We start from the raw sequence: 24,244 nt of genomic DNA, 5'->3' as shown, positions 1-24,244 counted from the left end.
AGCCATGCTAACAGGTAGCGTGGAGATAATAAATGTACACAACTAGACAGACTTCATGGAATAAATAAAATATTTTGTAATAAAAAATTAATGTTAGAAAAAATCTAATTACATATACTTCTGGTTTCTTTCTTTCTACTATTGGTTTTTTCACAAACATCTGCAGTTAGAATGGACGAATCCTGCTGATTGTTTTTGAAAGAAGTTAGAGTTAACTCACCTCTACCCAGTAGTATACGTGTGTGTGTGTGTGTGTATATATACATACATACATATATTATTTATTTATTTATTTATTTATTTATTTATTTATTTGTGTGTGTGTGTGTGTGTGTGTGTGTGTGTGTGTGTGTGTGTGTGCGTGTGTCTGTGTATCATGTATAGAAGCTTCAGGAAACTTTTAAACCATCACGACGACGTGTCTGCGGTATTTTTAACCGCCAAAGCAATAAGAATGCTAATGTCTCAGTGCTTTAAATAAGCCGTGGCGTCGTGTGACGCTGCATCGTGCAGCTGTTCGACAGCAGCAGCAGCCTTTTAGCTTTCAGAGTCATTAACTTGCGGACAGAATGATAAATGTCACCACGGGCGTGAAGGAGATGATCTGATATTCCGTTCTGATAACAAAGCTTTTTTTATTTATAGATGTAGATGTACAGTACACGACAGATTTCGTCTCTCTATACACACACACACGCGCACGCTTCGTTTCTAAGCTAATCCCGCTAATCTAACGTTCACGGCCGGGACACCGTTAAGATCAGCTTCCTGCGATGACGATGACTCAGTCGCACATGTTGTGACTTTTATCGTTAAACGATACGACCCAAGCGGTCATGTTGGTCGTTTTCTAACCCCTCTTTCTTATCAGCAAGCTAATATTATAAAGTAGTTGCTATGTTTACATCTCTGAGAACATGGTCCTGCACTATTTGTGTTTTATTTATGTATTTATTTATTTTAAAATGAACACTGGGGTATTGTTACAGATTGTTACAGGCATCCGAAGTCAGACAGTGTACGTTTCAGGTTATAAACTAATTAACTAATTAAAGAATCGTATCTGTCTTTTGGTTGTTTTTTTAAATCCAATTGTTGTACGAACGCGCCCATTTCACGGTTTCTTCCTGTTTCCTGCAGAAATCTGCCTCCTGACGAAAGGACGTCGCACGGCTAGCGTCCGCGCCGACACGTACTGCCGCCTCTTCTCTCTCTCCGTCGACCATTTTAACGAAGTGCTGGAGGAATACCCGATGATGCGACGCGCCTTCGAGACCGTCGCTATCGACCGCCTGGACCGCATCGGTAAGACCGAGCACACACTTTCCTCGACCTCGTCTTCGTCCGTTCAGTGTGTGTCTGTTCCCTCATCACACTTGTCTGCCATCATGCTGCATGACTCCTGCGTATGCCCGTCTATCCTCCGACAGATTAAATAAGCTTTAAAGTACGGGTAAAAAATTCAAGTGTTACTAGATGTAACTGCCTGTGGGTGTGTGTGTGTGAGCGTGTGTGTGTGAGCGTGTGTGTGTGAGCGTGTGTGTGTGAGCGTGTGTGTCTGAGAGGGAGGGAGGTGGTGCATGCAATCGTCCTGGCCAAGGTTTGGTTGTCCTGTTAATATTTTGGTCTAATGTCAAATGGAATACAGTGAGCGGGCGGAGGCAGGTTCTCGCCTGCATGAGCCTCCGATCCACGTTCCTATCCTGGTATGAGCACCACCCCGAAATCTCACTCCTCACTCCAACCACAGCTTAAGCTTATTGCTGCCTACAGTGCCCTCTGGTGTTAGGGAGTTTAAGTATGAACAATAAAAAGTGAAAAAATCTTCAAGTTCCTAAATATAGATTTAGTCCCCGGCCAATTCTTCAGACATTACTGTAATTTCCAGACAATAATGCAGATGCATCCTGAAATTCTGCTTTGATAAAATATATATATATATATATATATATGTACATTACTGCTGATACATTATAGCATTATTTAAAGCTAGTTGTTGTATTTTTAGTGTTTTGCAAGCTGGAAGTACTTTTCTTTCTCATAACATTACCATTGTTTCTGAAATAGCACGCCTACCGTAAATACACTAACAAATTTAATGGCAAACATACAGTATAACCTAAAGGTCAAGAAACTAAGTTTTATAGTCTGGAAAAATATGGTAGGAAGAAAATAAAACATTCAGAGATTCATATCAATTCGCATCTATCCAAAGTCATTTTCGACTTTGTTTTAAGCTCTTGATATATATTTTAGTTTATTTTTATTTATGGAACAATGAAAACGTGTCTGTTTTTTCTACATTTTCTCAATAACATTTCGTTAATTCATTTCGAAACTTAAATATGCTAGTATTTATTAGTATACCTCATGAGTTTTTATGCCTAGAAATTTCAATAAGCTATTTCGATATGTTGAAAATGCTTTTAAAAATACATTTTTAAGGTGAGAAATGTTCTGCATTTTGCGTTTAAATGAAAGCATATGATACTTAACATGGCTGGACATTTACACCCAAGAATACAGAAGAAAATAAAGTACATGAAGAATATGCTTAGTTAACATATAAGCAAGTACTTTATTTTAATAAGAAATTAAGTTTGTTTTTTTATTTTGACTTTTATTTTTAATTCATGTTTTTTTAAAGATGTATATACCAAAAACCTATTCCAAATCAATTCTATTGCCAAAAATTAAACGTGAAATGTCCTCATTTGTGTTTCATTTGCTTTCAACAAAGACAGATGACAGTGTGCTTTATTTAGCTAAGAATCAAGAATAAAAACATAATAATATTGTTGTATATATTTTATGTTACATGTTAAGTCACAACTTTGAGTTAGAAGTAAAGTTAGAGTTACTTTTTAACTTATTTTAAAAGTAATTTCAATGCCACATTACAATAAGCACAAATATAACTTTAACACTTAGCTTTATAATATTGAAATATATTTTGAAAATACAATGCTTAATTTCAATAGCACTAAAAGTAATGTTGAATGTTTAGTCAAATCAGTCATGTGAGGTTTTATATATATATATAATAGAAAACTTCACATTTCTAAAAGTAATTTTATCTTAACATTTAATATAAATCAAGCAATTATATTGTGAACGTTAAAGGGACGTGTTAATATTGTCCATCCACCTAATGGTTTCAAATAGTAAAGATTTAGGTCAGTATGAACATTTTGATCTTTTAATTTATTTATTTTTTAAACAGTAGGTATGAATAACTCTACATGTCTCTATGTAAGATTAAACATTGCTTTTTTGTTGCTAGTTTATCACATTTTCTGGATAATCATTCACTCTGGTGTGAAATGTAATACATGAATTTGGTCTTCTTATAGGAAAAAAACTTGTATTAACATTTAGTAATAAAAGCATAAAGAAACTTCCTAAGCTCCTCGAGTAGCATGTCTACCGTAAATACAGGAATATTACAGTTACATTAATGACAAAATTACAACTTTATGGTCCAGAAAATGTGGTAAATTATCAGCGTATTTCATTAGGCTTTCTAATAAATATGAATATCCAAATGTCTTCAGATAAAACCTATCATTTCAAAGATGAAATTTCAGATTTCGAGCGTATATCTATGAGTAGTTTTTACTAAAGTTTCCTCAGATGTTAACAAACTGCATGCTGCATGTAATAATTACAAATACTTTTTTAATTTTGCAGCAGCTATGACAAATACTGATGATCAGCAGGTTCACTGTGACCAGTCAACACGAAGTATACCGTTTTCCCTCTAAGCATATGAGACGAATGTGAATCTATTACTAACATAGCATGCAACTATCATATATGTTATAATGACATCAATGCCTGCAAAAACCGCTTCATGGGCCGTATTCAGAGTCAGTCCAAAATAGCGAGGAAATGTCACAGATCGGCTCAGTGCGTGATTAATGCTGCCTTCGGAAGTTCAGAGGCAATGATTATGGCGTGGTACGTGTTCAATTTTGGTTTGGGATTGAGGTTTTCGTTTTTTTTTGGGTTTTTTTTGTAGCATCAATGACAAGAATTTTAGTTAGTTGTACTGAAAGAAATGAAGACATGAATGAAAGACGCTGATCATGCATTATTAGCGCTTAAACATTACCGTCTGATGTACAGTTGGTGTCTCACTTTTATTGGCGTCTGCCATGACTTTTCCTTATTGACACGCCCACAGCTTGGATTTTGGTGCCGTTTAAATGCACTTGTCTCATAATTATCATATTTCCGATAGGACTTGAAGGCAGCATGAGTCGATTTTCCCAGCTCCATGTTCAAATGATTAAAATTAGCCAATAAGCCTCTGAGGTTTTTCTTGAGAAGAAGCGTTCGAGGGTTTTTCAGCAGCGCCTAGACCACTGCTTTTAAACACAAATCGCTTGGGGGATTAAAAATAAATAAATAAATAAAAATACATTTAAAAAAACAGGGAAAGAAAATGCAGACTGAAGAAGGAACTCGCGTTGTATTTTCTTTTTCTTTGCTGTCAGCTGTAATATGATACAATGCAAACAAAAAGCTAGAGACTATTTAAAAACAAAGAAAAAAAAACTAATGTGAGGATATATGAATGAGATGATATTGCCAGAACATTTTCTGCGTGAATAATCCTAGCTCTAATCATCACATTAATCATTGCAACATCTGGTTTCGTTTAACAAAATGGCTTATTTAAAATATATTCTCCACTGACAGTTACACGACTTAATAAAGCCACAAGATACTTATTCTAGATCATGAAATTGTAATGTTGTGTGAGAAATACAGGTTATTTTATCATGTTTTTAATTCGCTATTTTGATTTGAATTGAAAAATAATGCTAACTACTGAACAGCACTTAAATCTGGACTTAAAGTATGTCTGAGGTCTAAATCAACTCTGAATACGGCCGCTTGAGTTTAAGTAACTGTTGGTTCAGCCTATTATTATTGTTTCTGAACGTATTTTTAATCAAATCTTTCCCAAGGCACGGCAACTATTGCTTGTGATTTTGGTTTTTCTGTTGTTGTTTTTTTTCTTCTTTCTTTCTGTATGTTTGGAAACTCGGGCATGTTCATACTGGCTTGCTTTTGCATCATCGTGACGTCTGAGTCAAAAGCAATCAATAGCAGATAAGCACTGATGTGATCAGGCCAGTCAAATCTGGAAAAAAAAAAGAAGAAAAAACTAATCCCAGAGATGATATGATGTGTCGTTGCTGAAGGAAATCCACGATTTTAATTCCTGTATCATGTGAAATACGTTCCTTTCCCCTTTAGTCGGTCACAACAGCTCGGCCCAGCGCGAACACAACCATGATGCTTTGCATCTTGCTTTGATTTGGAGAAGCCTAATCCAAAAACAACCAAAGAAACAAAGGGGTTTTGTCTCATACAAAGGAAAAAAAATGCAGACCGGGTCATGATCTGTGCTCGTTGTGCTTTTATTTATTTTTGTTTTCCTTCTTTTTTTTCTTTTTTTTTTTGGACTGCAAATGCTTGTTTCATCCTACACAAAAGAAAATTGATATAAAAGCCAAAAGTTAACCATGCATTGACCAGAATGCCATGTTTCACGATTGATCACAATGTATGTATCTTTATCTAAAAATTATTCAACCAGGAGTTCCTCTTGAGATGAGCTCATCTCGTTTTCAAGAGTGTCCTGGCCGAAGATTAGGCAGCAGGTAAATTCCTTGATACAACTCACATCTCAAAAAAATTAAACAAACAAACAAACAAATAAGTAAATAAATAGAATAGAATAGCTCTACAAACTAAAAGCATTATGGGAAAGCTCTAGAATACAGACACTTAGAACTCAAGATTGTTTACGCAACTCAAGACGTCAGTATGTTTTTGTTTGGGTTTTTTTTTTCCCGTTTGGGGTAAATGCATGTTTCTGAAGAAGTCAAGTGTTTATGTTAGTCCCGCTTTACTTTTGGTCATGGTTCATAAACAGTGCATTTTTAGAGGCAGAGTATAGAGACGGTCAAGTCAAAAGCGCTCTTTTTTTTCTGAATCAAAAGTTCATTCAGTTAAAGATAAAAATGAATAACAGTTTGTTATTTTTTTTAATTTTGGAGTACTTTTGTGGCAAATTCAGAATTTTTAAGAAAAATTTGTAGAAAAATCAGGGACGGAAGGCAAGCAGGAACCCAGAAGCACTCGGCTTGCACGATATCGATTTTCCCACGCTCTTGATTCACCTTTAATGATTTTAATCGTGCCGAACCGATAAAACAAGATAAATAAAACTGCAAAACGAGCGCTTCTACTGTTTCACGTGTAAGAACAGTACTTGAAGGTGTAACAATATTAGCAGCTGTGCAGTCGAGTACGGCAACCGCAAAAACTCAGTTAAATGCTGAATTTTTTTTAGGTGATTTTTAGTTGTCTGACACCCACATGGCTGATATTTTCCTTGTCGATCTGCTGCCCAGAGTGTTTGTACGTGTCTGAGTGCTGAGCAAAAAAACTAAACGAAACAAAAACAAACTCACGGTGTGTTTAATCACGTTTTCATTTTCTTTACCGTTAACGTTATTTGGAAAGTGTTCGATTTGACACTTCGTCGTCCATACATCGATGGGACCTAACTAAACTACTCACTGGTTACAAACTCAGACCCACACATCAGTAACATTTCTAATGTAATTCAATTCAAATCCAGTGCTCGTCATGGTCCCCTAGACACGCGCGTGCATGGCCAGGCTGGTAATCTGAGAAATCCGTAATATAAACGAAAAGATCACCTGATATTCGTTTTTAGATCTTCATCTCAAACAGCTTGAACAGCAAGCAGAAAAAACGACCATTTTGACTTGACGACCATTTTGACTTATTTCAGTAGGGAACACAGCCTATATACAGTATGTAAATACCCTGTCAGTGCAGGCTTACAATGATATTTTGACTAAAAATAGAATGTAATCTTATCAAAGCTTTAGTGAAGAAATAACTTCTGCTAGCAACAGTCGGCATGATGCTACTCCTCTATGGTTTCCATCTCCATCCTCGACGCTACGTCTTGTTTATCATGGTTTTTGTCATTGCTTCCCATTGCAACATCTTACACTTTCACGTGAACATGCCAAAACAAATCAGGAATCGTTTACTCACTGTAGTTTTATACAACGCATCATTGACTTATTATTATTATTATTATTATTATTATTATTATTAGCATCATTGACTTATTATTATTATTATTATTATTATTATTATTATTATTATTATTATTATCTCGGTTTGTAGAGGTGTAGAGAAGAAACCACCTGCTAAGCGCTCAAGCTTAATGGGACGCCATAAAACGCCTCACAAAGTTTAGTTTTAAGCTGACAGACGAAAACTTTCGGCAAGTGGGTCGTGGGAACGAGCGAGAGCTAGAGGCATGCAACTAATCATCGCCAATGAGCCCTGAGAGAGTAGCAGAAAGAGAACAACGAGCAGACGGGCGAAGCATCGCAGTCAAGTAACATGACTGAGAATAATTAACAATTTCAGGACTTTAAACATTACCAATAACAATTTATCTTTATAGGAGCCTTTAAACTTGAAACCTTTGACTTTATTGAAGTTGCAAGTATTAAAAAGTTGTGAACAGGAATAAACCACGGACTCTAGCATTAATAAACCACAAGTAAAAGCAATAGCAAAGTAATTAACACTGGTAGTAATTTTCTTTTTAAAATTTAATTTTCTATTACATGCACTCATTCTAATTTGTTATCATTTCTATAGTAACGACAAAAAAAATCAATTCATCCGTGGATACGGTGACGTTTTCTGTAAGGAGACCAAGTGCACGTCTCTGTTAAAGACACTGTTTTATGAGATCGCCATCATTCATCACGAAACATGTCCAGATCGATGTCATTTCATTATTTCAGTTGGGTTTTGTGTCAGTAAGTAGCGATGTTAGGTACAATCGAAGAGGCTAGGCACGCGCACACACACTACGCAATGTTCTGTGACTCTGACTGATTATATGCTCTTTGTTCAGAACAGTCCCTAACTTTGAGCTCTTAATTTGACACACTTGATTCAGAGAGCAAAAACACACACATATACATACACATACGCATACGCACCCCCCCCCCCCCCCCCCACCAGGAAATCATGTTTCTAGTTAGTGCGTGTGGCCTGTAATGTGTTCATGGCATGAGGCATGAATACATCGAGTGGTCTCCTAAACATTCAGAACTCATATATATTATACACAGCAAGGCCTGTCATTGAAGATGCCAGCGGACGCTAAACCGGATAAAATGCTACATGCTACAGGAAATTGCTGTTGATGCTGGCCGAGTCGCATCATGTTCCACGTCAATAACATGTTTCTGTTTAACTCCTCATTCACAGAGTTCACGCTCACTTTTTCCAAAATAATTTTCCTACATCGTGTACGTAAGTCTGTGGATTTTCTCTTAGTGGTAGTAAGTAGTGACGTGTGTTTTGGAGAAGTGTGTAGATCAGAGAATTTCAGCTGTAGATAGCACAATGAAGACTTGTCTGATTTGCTGATTTTCCCAGTGCTGTTCATTGTCCTGTTTCCCATCATGCTGGTAGCCATGTCCATTTAGATCCATGAGGAGGCTAAGGATGCTTTTTCAGCATATTAGGGTGAAAGTTAATGTATAACTGTACCTTTGGTTTGATGTTTGGTTGTTTTGAGTTACATGCTGCATGGTACGTTCATTAAAAATGTCTTGTAACAAGGCTGAAAATGTCCTCGTGAATCCCTTTCATTGATTGGCTAGATATACAAGGACAAACAACCGTGGACAGAAATGGCAAAAATCACTCAAGAGCAGAGATTAGGCACTAAATGAATGGTTCGATAATTATATAAACTGCATCAGGTTCGTTTGTTCGCAGCGCTACAGCTCAGTCTTTTGGCTGTGGAGTTGATTCAGAGTCAAAACACTTTCGCTCTGCGGTCCAATTGCACTGAAAATAACGTTTGTTATGTCTAATTACGCCGCAACGTTAAAACATACAGAATCGCAGAGCATACGCAAACTTGTAAGCTCATGAAGGTAGTTTCTGTATGCTGAAGTATTTACGCATCGTGCTCGTTGCCTATTCAGAGTAAATAAATACATTTCAAAAAGACGTCTCATGGTGAAACCAATTGCCAGTCTTTCCCTCTCTAAACAAATATCAACCCCGACCACCACCTAACAAAGTTCAGCTAATCGTGTTTATCCTGCCATGATGGCAAACATGGAGAATCGACATTGACAACCATTTGTGTGTTTTGATACGCAATGACATATCTAGATTCCCAAAAGTGCTTCGGGGTGTCCCCGGGGACGCCCTGTCATCCTCGAGACCTGGCTCACGTTAATTCCTGTCAGAAACGTACCTGTCAGAACCTGGAGCAAATACGTTTCTCTTCCTGTTGTCACGCTTTACATCTGCTAGATCAAAGCGGAAAACACTAGGGATATTAGACATCATAACTGCTCCGCTTTAGTGTGGTTCATCAGTACAGCAGTGAGACGGCCATCTTTGCTTGCTCTCAAACAGCAGTACCAGATTTATCATCGGCTCCTGCTCTCATAAGCTCTATGTTCCATTTATTTATTTATTTATTTATTTATAAATAAGGCAGGAAAGCCCTACTGGGACTAATGTCTCATGTTCAGACAGGTCCTGCATATTGACAACAGGGTAATATACTAACGAATAAGGAAGAAACAGAAACAGAAACTGACAGCAGAATATCAGACAGAGAAATGCTAACAAATAATCTAATCCAGATCCGATAAGATTAAATTCATATCAAGTTAAAAGTAAATAGAACCAACACACATTTATGTAAACGATAAAAAAATATGAAAAATTATATTGCATAATATACATATATAATATATGAATATATAATGATGATGATTGTAAAATATATAAATGGCATGAATTATAAATAAATGATCAATATATGATGACGAGGCATGCTGTTATAGGAAAATAATCAACGGTTCATATAATAATCAAAGGTATTGTTACCACACCAACGTTTATTTTCCACTAACAGCACATCCTGAAATGTTTTATTCCTCTTATACCACAACAATTTCCCACTGATTACATTTGTTTTTATTAATTAAAGTATGACGTCATTTTTATCTGTTTACGGTTACATTTAACCTCGCTTATAAAGCAGCTATAAAGAGTCGCTCCATCATCAGCATCTCATGTTATCACGCTACTGGGAAACGTATACTTACTGCTTTATCTTTGACTGTTACAAGGCTCGGACACTGGAGACTCCTTCCATAAACGTTACAGAAACATCTCCTTACGTCAGAAAACTACACCATATTGAGGATTAGAAGTTTTTTTCAATAAGAGCACATTTTTATCGTTAGTCTGAAATTAAGTGAGCATCCACAATACAAGTATTGTGGATTTACTGTTCTATAGCAACAGTAAATGAGCTGTTGCTATAGAAATGCTACATTAATATAATAATAAACCCGGGATTAGCAGCTGCACTACTGTCAGAGCCACTGTTAAAATGGAAATTAAATCTGATACAAGAATTCAACAGAGCTGTGGTGTACAGAAAAAAATAGATATCTACGAGGTTGGTTGGATATGTATGTATATATATATATATATATATATATATATATATATACATATATATATATATATATATATATATATATATATATATATATATATATATATATATAATCCTACCATGGTGCAAATGTTTGTCTCGGATATTTCTTAGATTTCTTCTGCATTAGGTTTCCAAGCATTTATTTTCTCAGAAAAGATTAATTTCACAAACACTTCTGTGTGTGTAAAGAATACACATAGACTTTTGGACAATACTATATATATATATATATATATATATATATATATATATATATATATATATATATATATCTCGAACTATAATTTACCCTCTAAATGACCTCTGATCAGCACATGATACTTCCTTATTACCTTCTCAACAGAGAAACTGTAAGAAAAATCTCTCTCCAGAGTCTGATTACATAACACGCTGGAACACGGCAATTTGGTTTTCCAATCACATTCCCCATTCTTGCTCCTCGGCTGATGAATTAGCCCTTGCGCAGAATATTTTTCACTGTCTACGCTTGTGCGGTCCGTTTTTTTCGGGACCCGGATTAACCCAGGCATGATTGCGCAAGAGTATAAGTGTTGTTTTTGTTATTCTCATGAATCCCAACCCACAGTGTAATTTATCTCAAAACCAGGTTGTATCTGTGCCTAGAGAACTGGGCCTGAACGTCCATGTAGAAGATTAGCTTTAGCCGCAGATATTTCAATGGTAACGGTGAAGGAGAGAGAGACGTATCGGATTCCTGCAGGCGGACAAGCTGAATGGCGAAAGCTACAAGAAAGGACACCAGCTCCAAGTTCAAGGCCGTAGCCGAGAGATTGATTGTTAATGGCTTTTACGCCTTCAGTACTACTGATTGAAGAGTTCTGCTTGGCTGCAAGCCGCTCGGCAAACCGAAAAAGACGAGAGGTCAAATCTAAAGAAATAAATCCCAGTCACTACTTCCGCTTTTAGACTTGCATAAAGGCAGTGAAACTGTGAGGCTGTCAGGAATCACCCGGATTCACTGGGATATAGCTACCAGGACACAATAATTGGCTGTATCATGGCCGACTAGTGTTTTGTCTCTCTATACAGTACATCACCCGTCAAGATGGTGGATAAAAAACTGATCCAACGCACCAAGAAGCAGGAAAGAGGATCTGATTTTTCCACAAGTGTACACAAAAGTCAGAAAATTTCTTGCGAATGTTGTAGTTTCTCGAACTCGACTTGAGAAGCAATGACACTCCAACGGCAGCATGGAATTTGTGGCCGGTCTTTCACCCAAAAGCTCTTTTCATATCTTCATATTTTCATAAGGTCGTAAAACCTTGAGGAGAATTTTTGTGTCAATCCTGACAATACCAGAGCCATTGTTAGAAAGGAGTCTAAGCACTTTTATCAATAGATATTGTCACAGAGCCGCTTTACAGAAATCCGGATGCAGGTTTAGATCTCTAATGAAGAAGTCAGAGAGGAAAGTGGTGAGGAAATACTCACTGGGACGACACGAGGAACACAAGGAACCTTGACTCAAAGTAGAAACCTGGGTGACGTGGGATAATGGGATTATACGTCATTACAGTATAAAGGTGTAGAAGAGTAAAGACAAACGGTACTAAGTGTGTTGGAAGTGAATAAGACTCCTGGAATACACACTAGGTCAGTCAGAAATCTATCAGTGCCAGAGCCGTTTGTGGCCAGGGGTCAAAGCATAAATAATGGACCTTGGTCTCTGGGTGGGAAGAAGGGACGTTCCTCTTTCAGGTCTGTGCAAACCAACCACTTGTCAAAGTGAGAAGATCCAGATAGCTTCTTGTTGACTGCAACTTTTTCATATAAAATGCTACAATAATATAATAAACAACAGCAGAACTATTCGTGGCCAGGTGTCCAAGCATAAATAATTGCCCCTGTTCTCTGGCTGGAAAGAAAGGCTTGATGATGGATAGAAATAGTCCACCATGACAAACTGAGGCTTGTTCGTTGGTGTAATGTTTTAGTTCCACAGCAATAAAATGGAAAAAAAAATGAAGTTCCCCAAAGATCTAATTAAAATTCTTAATGACTACCTGTTTTCCACATTTTGTTTGAATCCCGATCTTGACAATGCAAGAGCCATTTGTGGCTGTGGGTCCAAGCGTGAATAATTTCCCCTGATCTCTGGACGGGAAGGACGTTTGTCTTTCAGGTCAAAATTAGAAGATCCACATATCTTTCTGCTGACTGGCACTTTATTTTCATGTTTATGAAAAAGGCAAAGTTTCCAAGTTGGAATCCCGACGATAAAATAGCCATTGGTGGCCGAGAGATGATTTCTGGGGGCATTCACCGAGAAATAAATCTACAAGACGAAGAGAGCGCTCGTTATGTGCTATAATACAGAACCCGTGGACCTTCAACCTCAAATCATACACTGTCAAATAACCCTACATAACCAATCGTATTCTCTACACCTTACACCTCCTTACACGCAGTTTCTGATTGATGCTTGTCACCAAAATTGATTTCTCGAGTACCTTGTTTCTTCTTCACACCGACACTGAAGAACGTTCTGCGTCCCGAGAGAGTGTGACTGTAATTCCACCGCTGACAGAGTCAGTGATTAGCTTTACATGGTAGAGTTAAGTCATTCCTATGATTATGGGAGTCATTTAGCATTCCAACATTTTGTCGGGGTATTGAACTACATACATAAAGGCGTGATCGAAATGGTTGGTGTGCTGTTTGTCTTTATTGCAGTCGAGATCTAATCTTTGGTTAATGGCTGCATGTCACGGACTTCAAAGGGTCTCAGTCTTAATGGACTTAAAACGGCTACTCTTGGATCTGTATGGACGGTTTAGCCAATTATCGAAATAAAGCCAGTCTAGTTGGTTAATTAAGCAAGGAAGGCCAGATACAGTGTACCTACAACAACATTTTGCCATTACACCATGTCGATGTTTTCATGGATAGGTCAATAGATACTCTTAAAGGTGTGTGTTGTGTATGCGATCTTGATAACGTATTAGAACAAAGTTATTTGTAGGGTTTAGTTACGCTGGGTGTTTGTAGGTACGTCAGACTTTATTTAGCACTGTGTTTTTGCTAGTTATCAGCCTTCTCTTCATGTTGTCCCCGTGTCTCCATTACATCTTCACTGTTTTCCACCTCATATGCTGTAATATTTCATACGCTGCATGGTGGTCATCGTAGCTAGCTAACATTTTGTTCTTTCCAGGGAAGAAGAACTCCCTCCTGCTTCAGAAGTTCCAGAAGGACCTGAATGCTGGCGTGTTCAATACACAGGAGAACGAGCTTCTGAAGCAGATTATCCGACAGGACCGGGAGATGGTGATGATGGTGGAGAGGAAGCAGTCGGTCACAGGTGCGAATTCGACGCCCATGTCCGGAAACTCCATCATTAACTCTCCGGCTCAGCCTCCTTTTGCCAACAGCCAGTTCCAGCAGCAACCGCAATCCTCGCCCATGACCCCTATGGCCCCCATGTCTTACAGCACCTCGGCGTCCATCATCCCTGCGGCTCGCCTAGCTGGGAGCGTGGCCTTCTCGTCGCCAGGCAACCCTGCCACGCCCCTACAGCAGCAGCCAACGCCCGGAGGCGTCATGTCTCCCTGCTCGTTCACGGCAGGGCGAACCTTCCAGTATGGGTCACCCACGGCTTCACAGCTGTCCCTCTTGCCCCAGCTGTCGGCTGTAATGACACAGCAGCAGCAACAGCAGCAGTCGTCACAGCCCCAGCAGGCGTCCCCGCAGAGAAACGAGGTTCATAGCAGTCTTAGCAGGGACGTGCGCCATCTTTCGGCCTCTCAGCCCTCGCTGCCTCATGAAACCTCATTAGCCATTAGGCAACATCCATCCTCTGGAGAATCCTTGGCATCTATCCAGCCCGCAGCAAGCCCATCCCCACAAGCCCCTGGCTCTGCCCCACAGCAGGGCGCCATTCGCGCCACGGTCCCTCCGAGGGTGGCGCTTTTCCGACAAATGTCATCAGGTGCGCTACCACCAGTGCGAGCAGCGCCCTCTACGGTCCAGCACAGAGATCCTATGGGATCCAGGAGAGAGTCGGCCGTCTTAAACAGCGGCCCTGAGACTGAACAAGACAAGATGCGGTTTGCGTCGAATTTATGATTTTTCTTTTTGTTCTTCTTCTTCGTTTATTTATTGATTGATAATTTTTTTTTAATGATTTTGCTTCATTTTTATGGAGATGAGAAAAAAAGAGACAAGTATTTTTGTTTCTTCCTCCAACCAACCACGTAGATATCCTGTACAGACTTGCCCTTGTATTATATTCTATTTTAGAAACCTTTCCCCTTCAACGTAAGAATGTATATTATACAAATATATACGTGTAAATCTAGAATATTTGGCACTGCCTATATGAAAAAAAGGCGGGAAAACACTAGTATAAATGCAAGTCTTCCTTTCTGATATGTATATATGATGGACATGTTGGGGATTTAAATTTTTTTTCTCCTTTTTTTTTCTTGTTTGTTTGTTTGTCTTCTTTTTTGTAACTGGAACGATAGCTGGCAAGCTGTTTGTTTTTGTTTTTTGGAATTTATTCTTTCTCTTTTTTTTTTCTCGAGGCAATGTCCAAATTCAAGTCCAGCAGCATTCAGCAGCCTTTTTTTGGCATCACTGTGGAAAAACCTACACGCAAAACCAATACTGGCACTCAAAAAAAAATAGTAATAATAAAAAAAACAAAGCACATTCATCTATACGGATATTTGTCAGGAGGACGGAGATTACGGGGAGGAATGAGCGGGTAAAAGTGGCTCTGGCGCTTTGAGTTTCTCCTCTGCAATACAACAGTCCAGTAACTGAAGTGTAGTGTTAAGACCGAGGCAGTGTTACAGGATCAAAGGGAATACAAGTTGCTGTTTTTTATTTATTATTTCTTTATTTATTTTCTCCTTTTCTCCTGTTTAATAATTTGGAGTAGGGCTGCAGGTGGATTCTTTTATTTTCTACCCCTGGTTTCTGAGACGGACACGATGAAATGTCTGACTGTGTACATTTATATTATTTATAAACTAAAGATTATCACCATTATGCAATAGACTGTGATATAAAGACAAAACTATATGTGTGTTGTAAATAGTTTTGTAGAGCTAGTCCTTGCAGAATAACGTGTGGTGCATTCTCGAACATGGCAATGTCTTACCAGTCTGAAGCCTGGATATCACACACACACATACACACATATATACATATGCATATGTACAAAAGTGACACCAATCACGAGTTATCATTATCATTAGAGACATGCAAACCTTAATGCAAACAATGGCGTGATCGCATAGTCGATACGGGATTTATATATCGCTGTAAAAGCTGACGCAAGCTTTTATACTGATCTTTAGATTCCAGAGAACAGGAGCGCGGAGAGATCAATGATGGAACAAAAAGCTTTTTGCAGTCTAAAAGCACACTTATTTCAGGATGTCGTTTCTAAATGGGCCCCGTATTTATAGAACATCGATAAACATGGAACGATAAGAACATTATCATTACTGTAAGCTGAACGCTGCACTGACTCCATCTATTTCTGTTTTACGTTTACGTCAGTATTATGCTTAAGCAATCGACGTCACTCTGTATATCGCTGTGCAGCTGCTTAAATGTTTTGGGAGTTTTTTTTCCTTTGTAAGCAATTCACGTCACATCTTTCGGTACAGCGTCTCTTATGTAACTGACCAATCCCTAGCCCTGTCTTAATGCCGCGTTACTGTTACCACCCTGAATATAATATACATATATATATATATATATATATATATATATATATATATATATATATATATGATTATATAAATGTGTTATTCCTCTTATTTCCCAGCAATTCCATTTTTTTATCCATTAAAGAATAATGGATATTGGATAACAATAAACTGTCATTCCTTCTCATAAACTGTCATTTCTCTGTCTCGAGGTTAATAAGTCGCAACAAAAAATGCAGCTTCTCATGTCTCAGAGAAACCGCCAAAAAAAGAATCGTAAACGTCCTCTGTCCCGAAAGATCTCGGAAAGCCGTTACGCCATTACAAAGCACTGAAACTGGAGACTCCTTCCAACAATTCCACATGCGATTAAATCTGGCACGTATTCTGTACAAATCCCTGTGTAGGTTGTTATTACAGGTTATTATAAATTAATCGACCGGTTCTGACCCGCTCAGAAGCAGGAATTAAGGAGCGCCGTGATATAAAAGTGTATAGAATTGTACATGAGGATGCAAATTTGCGACACAATGCAAGTTTAGTCAGTTGTAGACACCGGGTCACATGGTGCTATACTGCCCCCTTAGTCTTTATGTTGGTATTGCATGACATAGTGTTAATTTCTGGAGAACGTGGCGGCCATTTTGCATAAATTAAAAGCAACTATAATGCAGGTTTAAAGCTAATGTTCTTACTGATTTCCCCAAATTAGCCATGCAGTAACTGTACAGCTGTAGTCAAACTCAAAGCAAAGAGCTTGTGGGAGCCTCTGTTTTTCTTTTTAAACGCCCTGTTGTTTTAATGGATTTATTCGTTTATGTCTTGAGGTAGCCAGTTTAATCCATTATTCATAAATTCAACCCGGATAGCAGCAGTAACGACGCATAGCTGGGGCTTAGGATCGGCCAGTTATTCGTTTCTGTACACTTCATAACGAGCACCGCTAACCAAAATGCGGTTTTTGCACGGTCATTGCACAAGTCTTTTTTTGTGGTTTTTTAAGAGAGAGAGAAAGAGAGAGTATGTGAGCAAATAAATCCATCATGGCTGCATCGCCGATGCGCAGAATGAAATGTCAGAATGAATCTGATTTGCACTGTACACAGGTTTTTCATTGCTGTTATTGAGTGAGGATTTGTTTTCTGTGTCAGAGTCTGTCTGTAAATGGTAGCAAAGATGAGAAGAATATATTTGTTTCAGTTCAGACATATCTAAGAAGCAAACTAAAGCTGTGTTGCATTAAGGTTTCTCACGTGTGTGTGTGAGTGTGTGTGTGTGTGTGTATGTATGTGTGAAAGCATCATCCATGAGGCTTGGGGCTCAGGTAAATCAGGTCTATTATGTTGAATTATAACCCTTATATCCTGTTCACGCAACGCATTTACAAAACAAATGTGTTTTTTTCTTTAAATTATCAATTAAATGAAACTTAAGGGTTACGATTGTTTAAAAATAAACAATCGTTGTAAAATGGCGTAAATTAATACCCCAAATTATAGCAAATTCCTCCTAAAAAGCTCAGGTGTTCTTGACGTCAGGACTTTCTCTCATTAGGTACTCAATTACCATCAACGTTTTTTAGTTGATGTGATGTCACGGCACGTTTCTGTAATTAGATACGCTTTGTTTACGAACGATTCGATCTTTCCGAACGAGTCAGTAAAGCGAACAAATCCTTTCGCTCAGGTGCTGCTTTGCAACTTTAAACCATCAAAATGGAAGCGTGAAGTACCTTTACATACGCGGGTTTGCTTTATGTACTTAACTGTCTCGTGTTTATTAAACATCTGCGGATCGTGTACCGTAAGTGGTGTGTATTGCAAACCTGAGACGTGTGCCATCTTTCATTCGTAACCGAGAGTCACTCTTCTCTCATTTGGGCCAGTGTGTGAATCAGCGAATCGGTCAGCATTTGAATGAGCGTGTGTGAATCTTTGGGATGATAACTTAAGATTCACTCCTCTCTCAATCGACTCAGAATGTGAATCAGCAAATATTTTGGTCATGCCTGAGATTCACTTCTCTTTCAGGTCAATGAGTGAATCACTGACTCTTTTAACCATGACCGAGATTCGATCTTCTGTCATTTGGGTGAGTGTATGAATCTCCAAACTTCACTCTTCTCTCATCTGGGCCAGTGTGTGAATCAGTCAGTGTGCGAATCAGTGAATCTTTCGATCATAACTAAGATTCACTTCTCTCTTATTCAGGTCACTGTGTGAATCAGTGAATTATTTGGTAACAACAGAGATTCGATCCTCTCTCATTTGGGCCAGTGTGTGAATCAGTCAGTGTTTGAATCAGTGAATCATTTGATCATAACTAAAATTTACTCTTCTGTCACTGGGGCCAGTGTGTGAATCAGTTAATCATTTGGTAATGACAGAAATTCGATTCTCTCTCAGTCAGGTCGATGTGTGAATCAGTGAATCATTTGGTAATGACAGAGATTCAGTCCTCTCTCATTTGGGTTGAGGTGTGAATCAGTTAGTGTGTGAATCAGTGAATCATTTGATCATAACTAAAATTTACTCTTCTGTCACTGGGGCCAGTGTGTGAATCATTTCGTCATGACAGAGATACACTCCTTTGTTGAGTCACTGAATTCAATGAGTTCCGTTCAGACTGTTTTAATCAGAGTTGGAGATTTCTAGTGCTTCAGTCATATCTCTTTGAGTTTTATTATTATTGCAGCTCATAAGCAATAGAAACATTTTCCACAGTCTCTTCTTCTCTGGAACTTAAATCTCATGAAACATCATATTATGTTTTGCAGAAATTTTTTGTCATCATATTTTCACTGAGATAAAGATAAGATTTATTGGAGACTTTAAAAAAATAGATGCTACATTACTATACAATCTAAACAGTGAACAGAATATGAGGGTTAAATAAGACAGCAGTAAAGAGTCAGAGACCTAAGCCTCGAGTTTCAAGCCTCATTTATAACACGCTTCAGACTTAGAGGACTCGCAGAACCTCGGGGTACCAACTCCAGGCATCTTCACATTACCGCATGCACCATCACAAATACTTACAGAAGATACTATTTAAAATCGTTGACTTTTAAATGTATTGTGAAGTGTTTTTTTTTCTTTTTCGGTCTGCCAGGAAACTATTTCTGTGTGTATATGTATGTAACAGAAGCGTATCAGAAGAATCTTCACCAAAAAGCACGTTCTTAAGTATTTGTGCCTAAACTATAGCCATACATCACCCGTCGCATCATTCCTGATGTGTGCACGCACGGACGAGTGTGTATCCATTCGAGATGGCCGAACGTACAAAATGAAGTCAAATCTCTAAAACACAGGCGGAGAAAACATACGTTGCCTTCGAGTCCTGTTGGAAATATCGTAATGACGAGATATTACGTACAAACACGCGGCTATGCCGTCATTTCTAGCATTATAGAAACCCACGATTGAGCGGTTGTATCACTGTCGGTTCTGTAATTATCTAATGTTTATTTAGTTGCCGCTAAATAAATAAACGTGACCACGTGCGACGCAGAAACTCGTCCTCCTGCGTTAACGTGGCTGCTGTACAGATGCAAGAGTTTTATCGTCGTGAAGGAGATGTTCGAAGAAGTTCAGAGAAACCAATCCCGTCCGAGGTCTGATTTTAGAACTGAGGAATTTGTCTGTTCACAATTTCCATGTATTGTTAGTGGTGAAAATCATACGGTGTGAAGAAGCCTTCACGTGACGAAAAATTTCTCCAGGCCACATGTTTTATTTCTCTCCAAATACTTTTGTGCTCATATCATGCTGTTCTTCACACTTGTAAAAAAAGAAAAAATGAAAGAAAAAAAAGTAGGATCTTCTGAGACGGATCTTCTGGAAGGCAGCAAAAGGACCGTGCATGTCTGTTCATCTGTACCGTACTTTCCTGGCAAATACGACACGCCTCGTTAAAGTCGTCGTGTTAAAATCCTGTAATGAAGTTCCTGTCTAGCTTCTCGGTTTCTTTCGATTCACTCCTGCTATGAAAAATGCTAATTTCAGCTAAAAGTAGAGTATCTTCCCACAGCGGTTTAATAATTACAGTAGAACTAGATTAATATCCAGGAATAGAGGCATACAACATGCATCTGTATGGAATATTATTGATTTAGTAACTTGCAATTTTTACAGTGAATTGTTCAGTAAAAATGCTAGCATATCAGTTAGCAAAAACGCAGCCATGCTGAGAATTCGGGCATTAATTTGGCGACAATTTGGTGTTGGGCAGCTGTGATTTTGATAAAATTTTTGATGCGTGTTGTGACTAAACTCTAAAAACAAGAAAGTTGATTTTCTGTGTAAAATACAACTGCTAATAATGACACACCAAAATAAAAAGATCTTACAGTCCAAAAAATTGTTAACTAACACATGTCGTGTAGGTCTGGGATGCGAATAAACGAATGTATAAAGTTCCAGAGCACTTGTGAAAATGAATTCTAGCTAGTAGCGCTAGTTTGGTTTGGATTCATTAGAATGCGTGGAGCAAAACCGGCCAAAGCGAAATATTCTTCGAATTGCACTTTCCGATAGCTGAACGTTTCGGTATGAAACGTTGTGTTTAGTTTGATTTGGGACATTATAATGATAACGTGAGATGTCACGTCTCTCTATGCCATAGTTTAGAGGGTGTAGTGTAGCGTAGAGGTGTGCGAGGGACTTTGCAGTTCTTATTATTGTTCATATTCCTAACTGTCTGCGATATTCGTTTCCAAAAAAATAAGCAAACTAGTCATTTTAAATCACGTGACCCGATGTGACGTTCACAATATCGGTATCATCGCTTGTAGTTTGTCTCTTATGGGCATGTACTGACTGCTACTTCTGTTGCGTATGGGCGTGGCCTCTCCAGTAGTAGCTATAATGTATATTTAAGCTAACTAATCAGGATTTCGCAGATTTTTTTTAATTTAAACGCTTGATTTTGCTGCGCCGTTTTTCTAAATTTGTGATGCAACTTGCCGAGTCTTTTGTGCTTTTTTTGTGGAAAACTACTCGAAATGGCGATTCCACGAAATTGTTTTGCGCGCTCTTTCGCAGTGATGTTTCTTGGTAAATGAGAGCTTTTACGAAGCTGTACTCATGTTCGAAGCACGTGAATCAAAGAGGGCCTTGGCCAAATGCGCCGTGCGTTGTGATGACGTCACATGACAAGTCTTGGCCCAAATCTGCGGAAAATCTTCTTTAATTTTGAAAAATTGCAAATGTTGCAGAGTTTCATTGGTTTCGCATTCATTTATGTGATCGCAAAATCGCCAAATCCAGGAGGGACTGACTAGTTAAACAGAAATGAATGAAATACTATCCGGTGTGAAAATTAACTGTATATCTTACGTTCTCTGCTTATTAGCGCAAGCTTCGTTTTCAGATTAGATTAGCGAAAAGAAAATGAACTGTACTGGCTAGGTACACTCACGAGAGGCACCGGCGATCTCTCTATTTTTCTTCGTAACGTCTCCATGCACATTAAATGTACCTATGCGACAAGATAAAATTAAACCCTTATAAGTTGCCGTTATACGTTTTTCTTCCATTTTTTTTTTCACGTCAAACAGTGGAGAACTGAAGAAACGTCGGACCGCATGCGCTGCAGAATTGGGCCGAGGAATAATTCGAGTGGATCATTTGCATTTGTCACTTTACAGCGTCATAATTATCCTAATTTAGATTGAATTTAGATAGAATTTAGATAGAAAACATTTCAGTTCAAATGTTACCTGTTGCTGAAATCCTTGATCTGTTTCAAACATGTACGTAGTAAACAAACAGGCGTCTGTCTGTCTGTCTGATATAGCATTTACTAAACATTAATCAAGTATGTTCATGTTAATAAACATGGCCTTTCTTTGTCGTGCAAGCTTGTAAGTAAATAAAATCTGAATTTTTTTCGTGAGTTTCCGTGAGATCCCAGTCCTGATGCACACCTCTAAACTAGCATAGAGTTAGTAACGGTCAACTGCAGCTATTTTTCGATACAGCACTTTGCCTTTAGAAGAGAAATGCTTCCTGCGTTTAACATGTTCGGCTCGCGTTATCAATACACACGCGTGCGTAACTACACTAAAAACAATTAAACACCAGTCGTTCAGTACGGAGGCGTTCGAGAAACCAGCACGTAGATTCCTATCGGGTTTTTTCCATCCTTTCGTCTTTGTCTTTGTGTGTGTGTGTGTGTGTGTGTGTGTGTGTGTGTGTGTGTGTGTGAGTGAAGATGAAAACTAAAAAGAACAAAAGAGAGACCGTGCTGCAAATAAACAAGGGCATAAAACCCAAAGTCTCCCGGATACATGTGAGATTATCATTTCATTTCCTGCATGATGACAAACGAGGCGAGGGGGGAAAAAACGCTATGAAGCCAGCTCATCGTTTCATTGTGCTCATTGTGTGCGTTAAAAAAAAAAGAATATATAATTAACAGGAGAAAAAAAAAAGAAACTGGGTTATTTGATCTGGAAAGATGACGAATAATGAAAACGTATACTTTCTTACAACTTTATGCAGACAAATTCTTTTTTTCTGTTTTTTTTCTGTTCGTTTGTAAATAATAAACCTTTAAACTCTAGAGGGAGGAAGAAAAATAAAAGAAATATTGTCATTTACCATTGTGTCTGTTTGTATTTTCTTCTCTTTTTTTCTCCTCTGATTATTTTATAGCTAGCTAATAAACTTAACATGTTAGCTATCATCTGGAATGTGCAGTATTGTTTCCTAAATATTAGCCAGATAATTAGCTAGCTGTAAACATGTATACATGACTGTTCATGTGGTAGACGTTAGCTAATGTTAGCTAAAATTAGCTTGCACTCTCCATATTAGCTAAACTAATTATTTGAGAAGCCTTAGCAAAACTTAAGCTGCAAAAGATTTGCTAAGGCTTCCCAAATTATAACTTTTTCCCCTGTTATATATTTTTTTTTCTTCTTTTGTTTCTCAGCTCCTTGTGATTAGCACTGCTTGGATGCTAACTTCTCTGATGCTAGCTTCTTATGGAGTTACTGTATATCCGTTTGGTGCTTTTGTTATATTTCAGGCCTGAAACAAGCTTACAGTAACTAGCACAATAAATGAAGAAAGGAGACACAAACATACATAAACTAATATACTGCATTTCTGTGTTATTCATTAATTAACACGGAAATATTTAGTCTGCTAGACTTAGTTTGCCATCACAGTGTCAGCATTTCTGTGCGTTCCCTGCACTGTGTGGACATTCTGTTCCCAGAAAGAAATTAAGACAAAGTGCACACACACACACACACACACACACACACACACACACACACACACACATAAAAGGAAGAATCATCAGCAGAATATGAAAAATGGCCGCGTAGGGATGGCAAGGATCTCCATTCATTAACCCCTCGATACAGATCAGTCATTAATTATTAATGTGTTAAGACAGATCCTTTGCTCTTCACAATGAGACAGATGGGAACGCTGGCGAACACTCGACACAGCTTTGTAGCGGTGTTACATTCCTGGCACTGTGATGTTATTCTGATGTCTTACTGACAGAGCAGGAATGGATTATAAATACTTTAATATCATAATGTATTTTATTATATAATATAATATAAAATATGTCAACGTTTGCTTGGTGTTTGCTTCTTTAGTTTCACACAGGAGCTATGATGCTAATACTGCTCACATGCAAGTGTCATTGCTAGTGGGTCATGACAGAGACAGTATGGAGTAGACAGGTCACTGGGTGAAATATGAACATAACACTCAAAATGACAGACTGTCCCTCAGGTGAAAAGAGCCAGTCGATCTGTTGTTTTTGCTAATTCTTGCGCAGATTTAAGACACTCTATTTTGCTCTGTTTGTAACAACCATTTCAAGTCTTATCAATCCATTTCTGTTTTATTAGTGTCTCCTCATAGTGGACAGAATTTACTAGAAGTGAATCGTGAATGATTCAGAT

The 24,244-nt window shown here is 38.1% G+C and overlaps 1 protein-coding gene across 1 annotated transcript in view; it reads left to right on the top strand.

The window, feature by feature from the left end:
• Nucleotides 1-16,326, top strand: part of LOC128622153 (potassium/sodium hyperpolarization-activated cyclic nucleotide-gated channel 1) — a 51,833-nt gene extending 35,507 nt beyond the window's left edge. The window contains exons 5-6 of the mRNA XM_053648417.1: nt 1,141-1,305; nt 13,803-16,326. Coding sequence (XP_053504392.1) covers nt 1,141-1,305; nt 13,803-14,713 — 1,076 coding nt within the window. The 3' untranslated portion in view covers nt 14,714-16,326. The remainder of the gene's footprint in view (nt 1-1,140; nt 1,306-13,802) is intronic.
• Nucleotides 16,327-24,244: the final 7,918 nt, after the last annotated feature.

Source organism: Ictalurus furcatus, chromosome 18 (assembly GCF_023375685.1).
Source record: "Ictalurus furcatus strain D&B chromosome 18, Billie_1.0, whole genome shotgun sequence".
Taxonomy (NCBI): domain Eukaryota; kingdom Metazoa; phylum Chordata; class Actinopteri; order Siluriformes; family Ictaluridae; genus Ictalurus; species Ictalurus furcatus.
The sequence above is the reverse complement of the archived record's forward strand: the minus strand, read 5'-3'. Positions and strand labels throughout refer to the sequence as shown.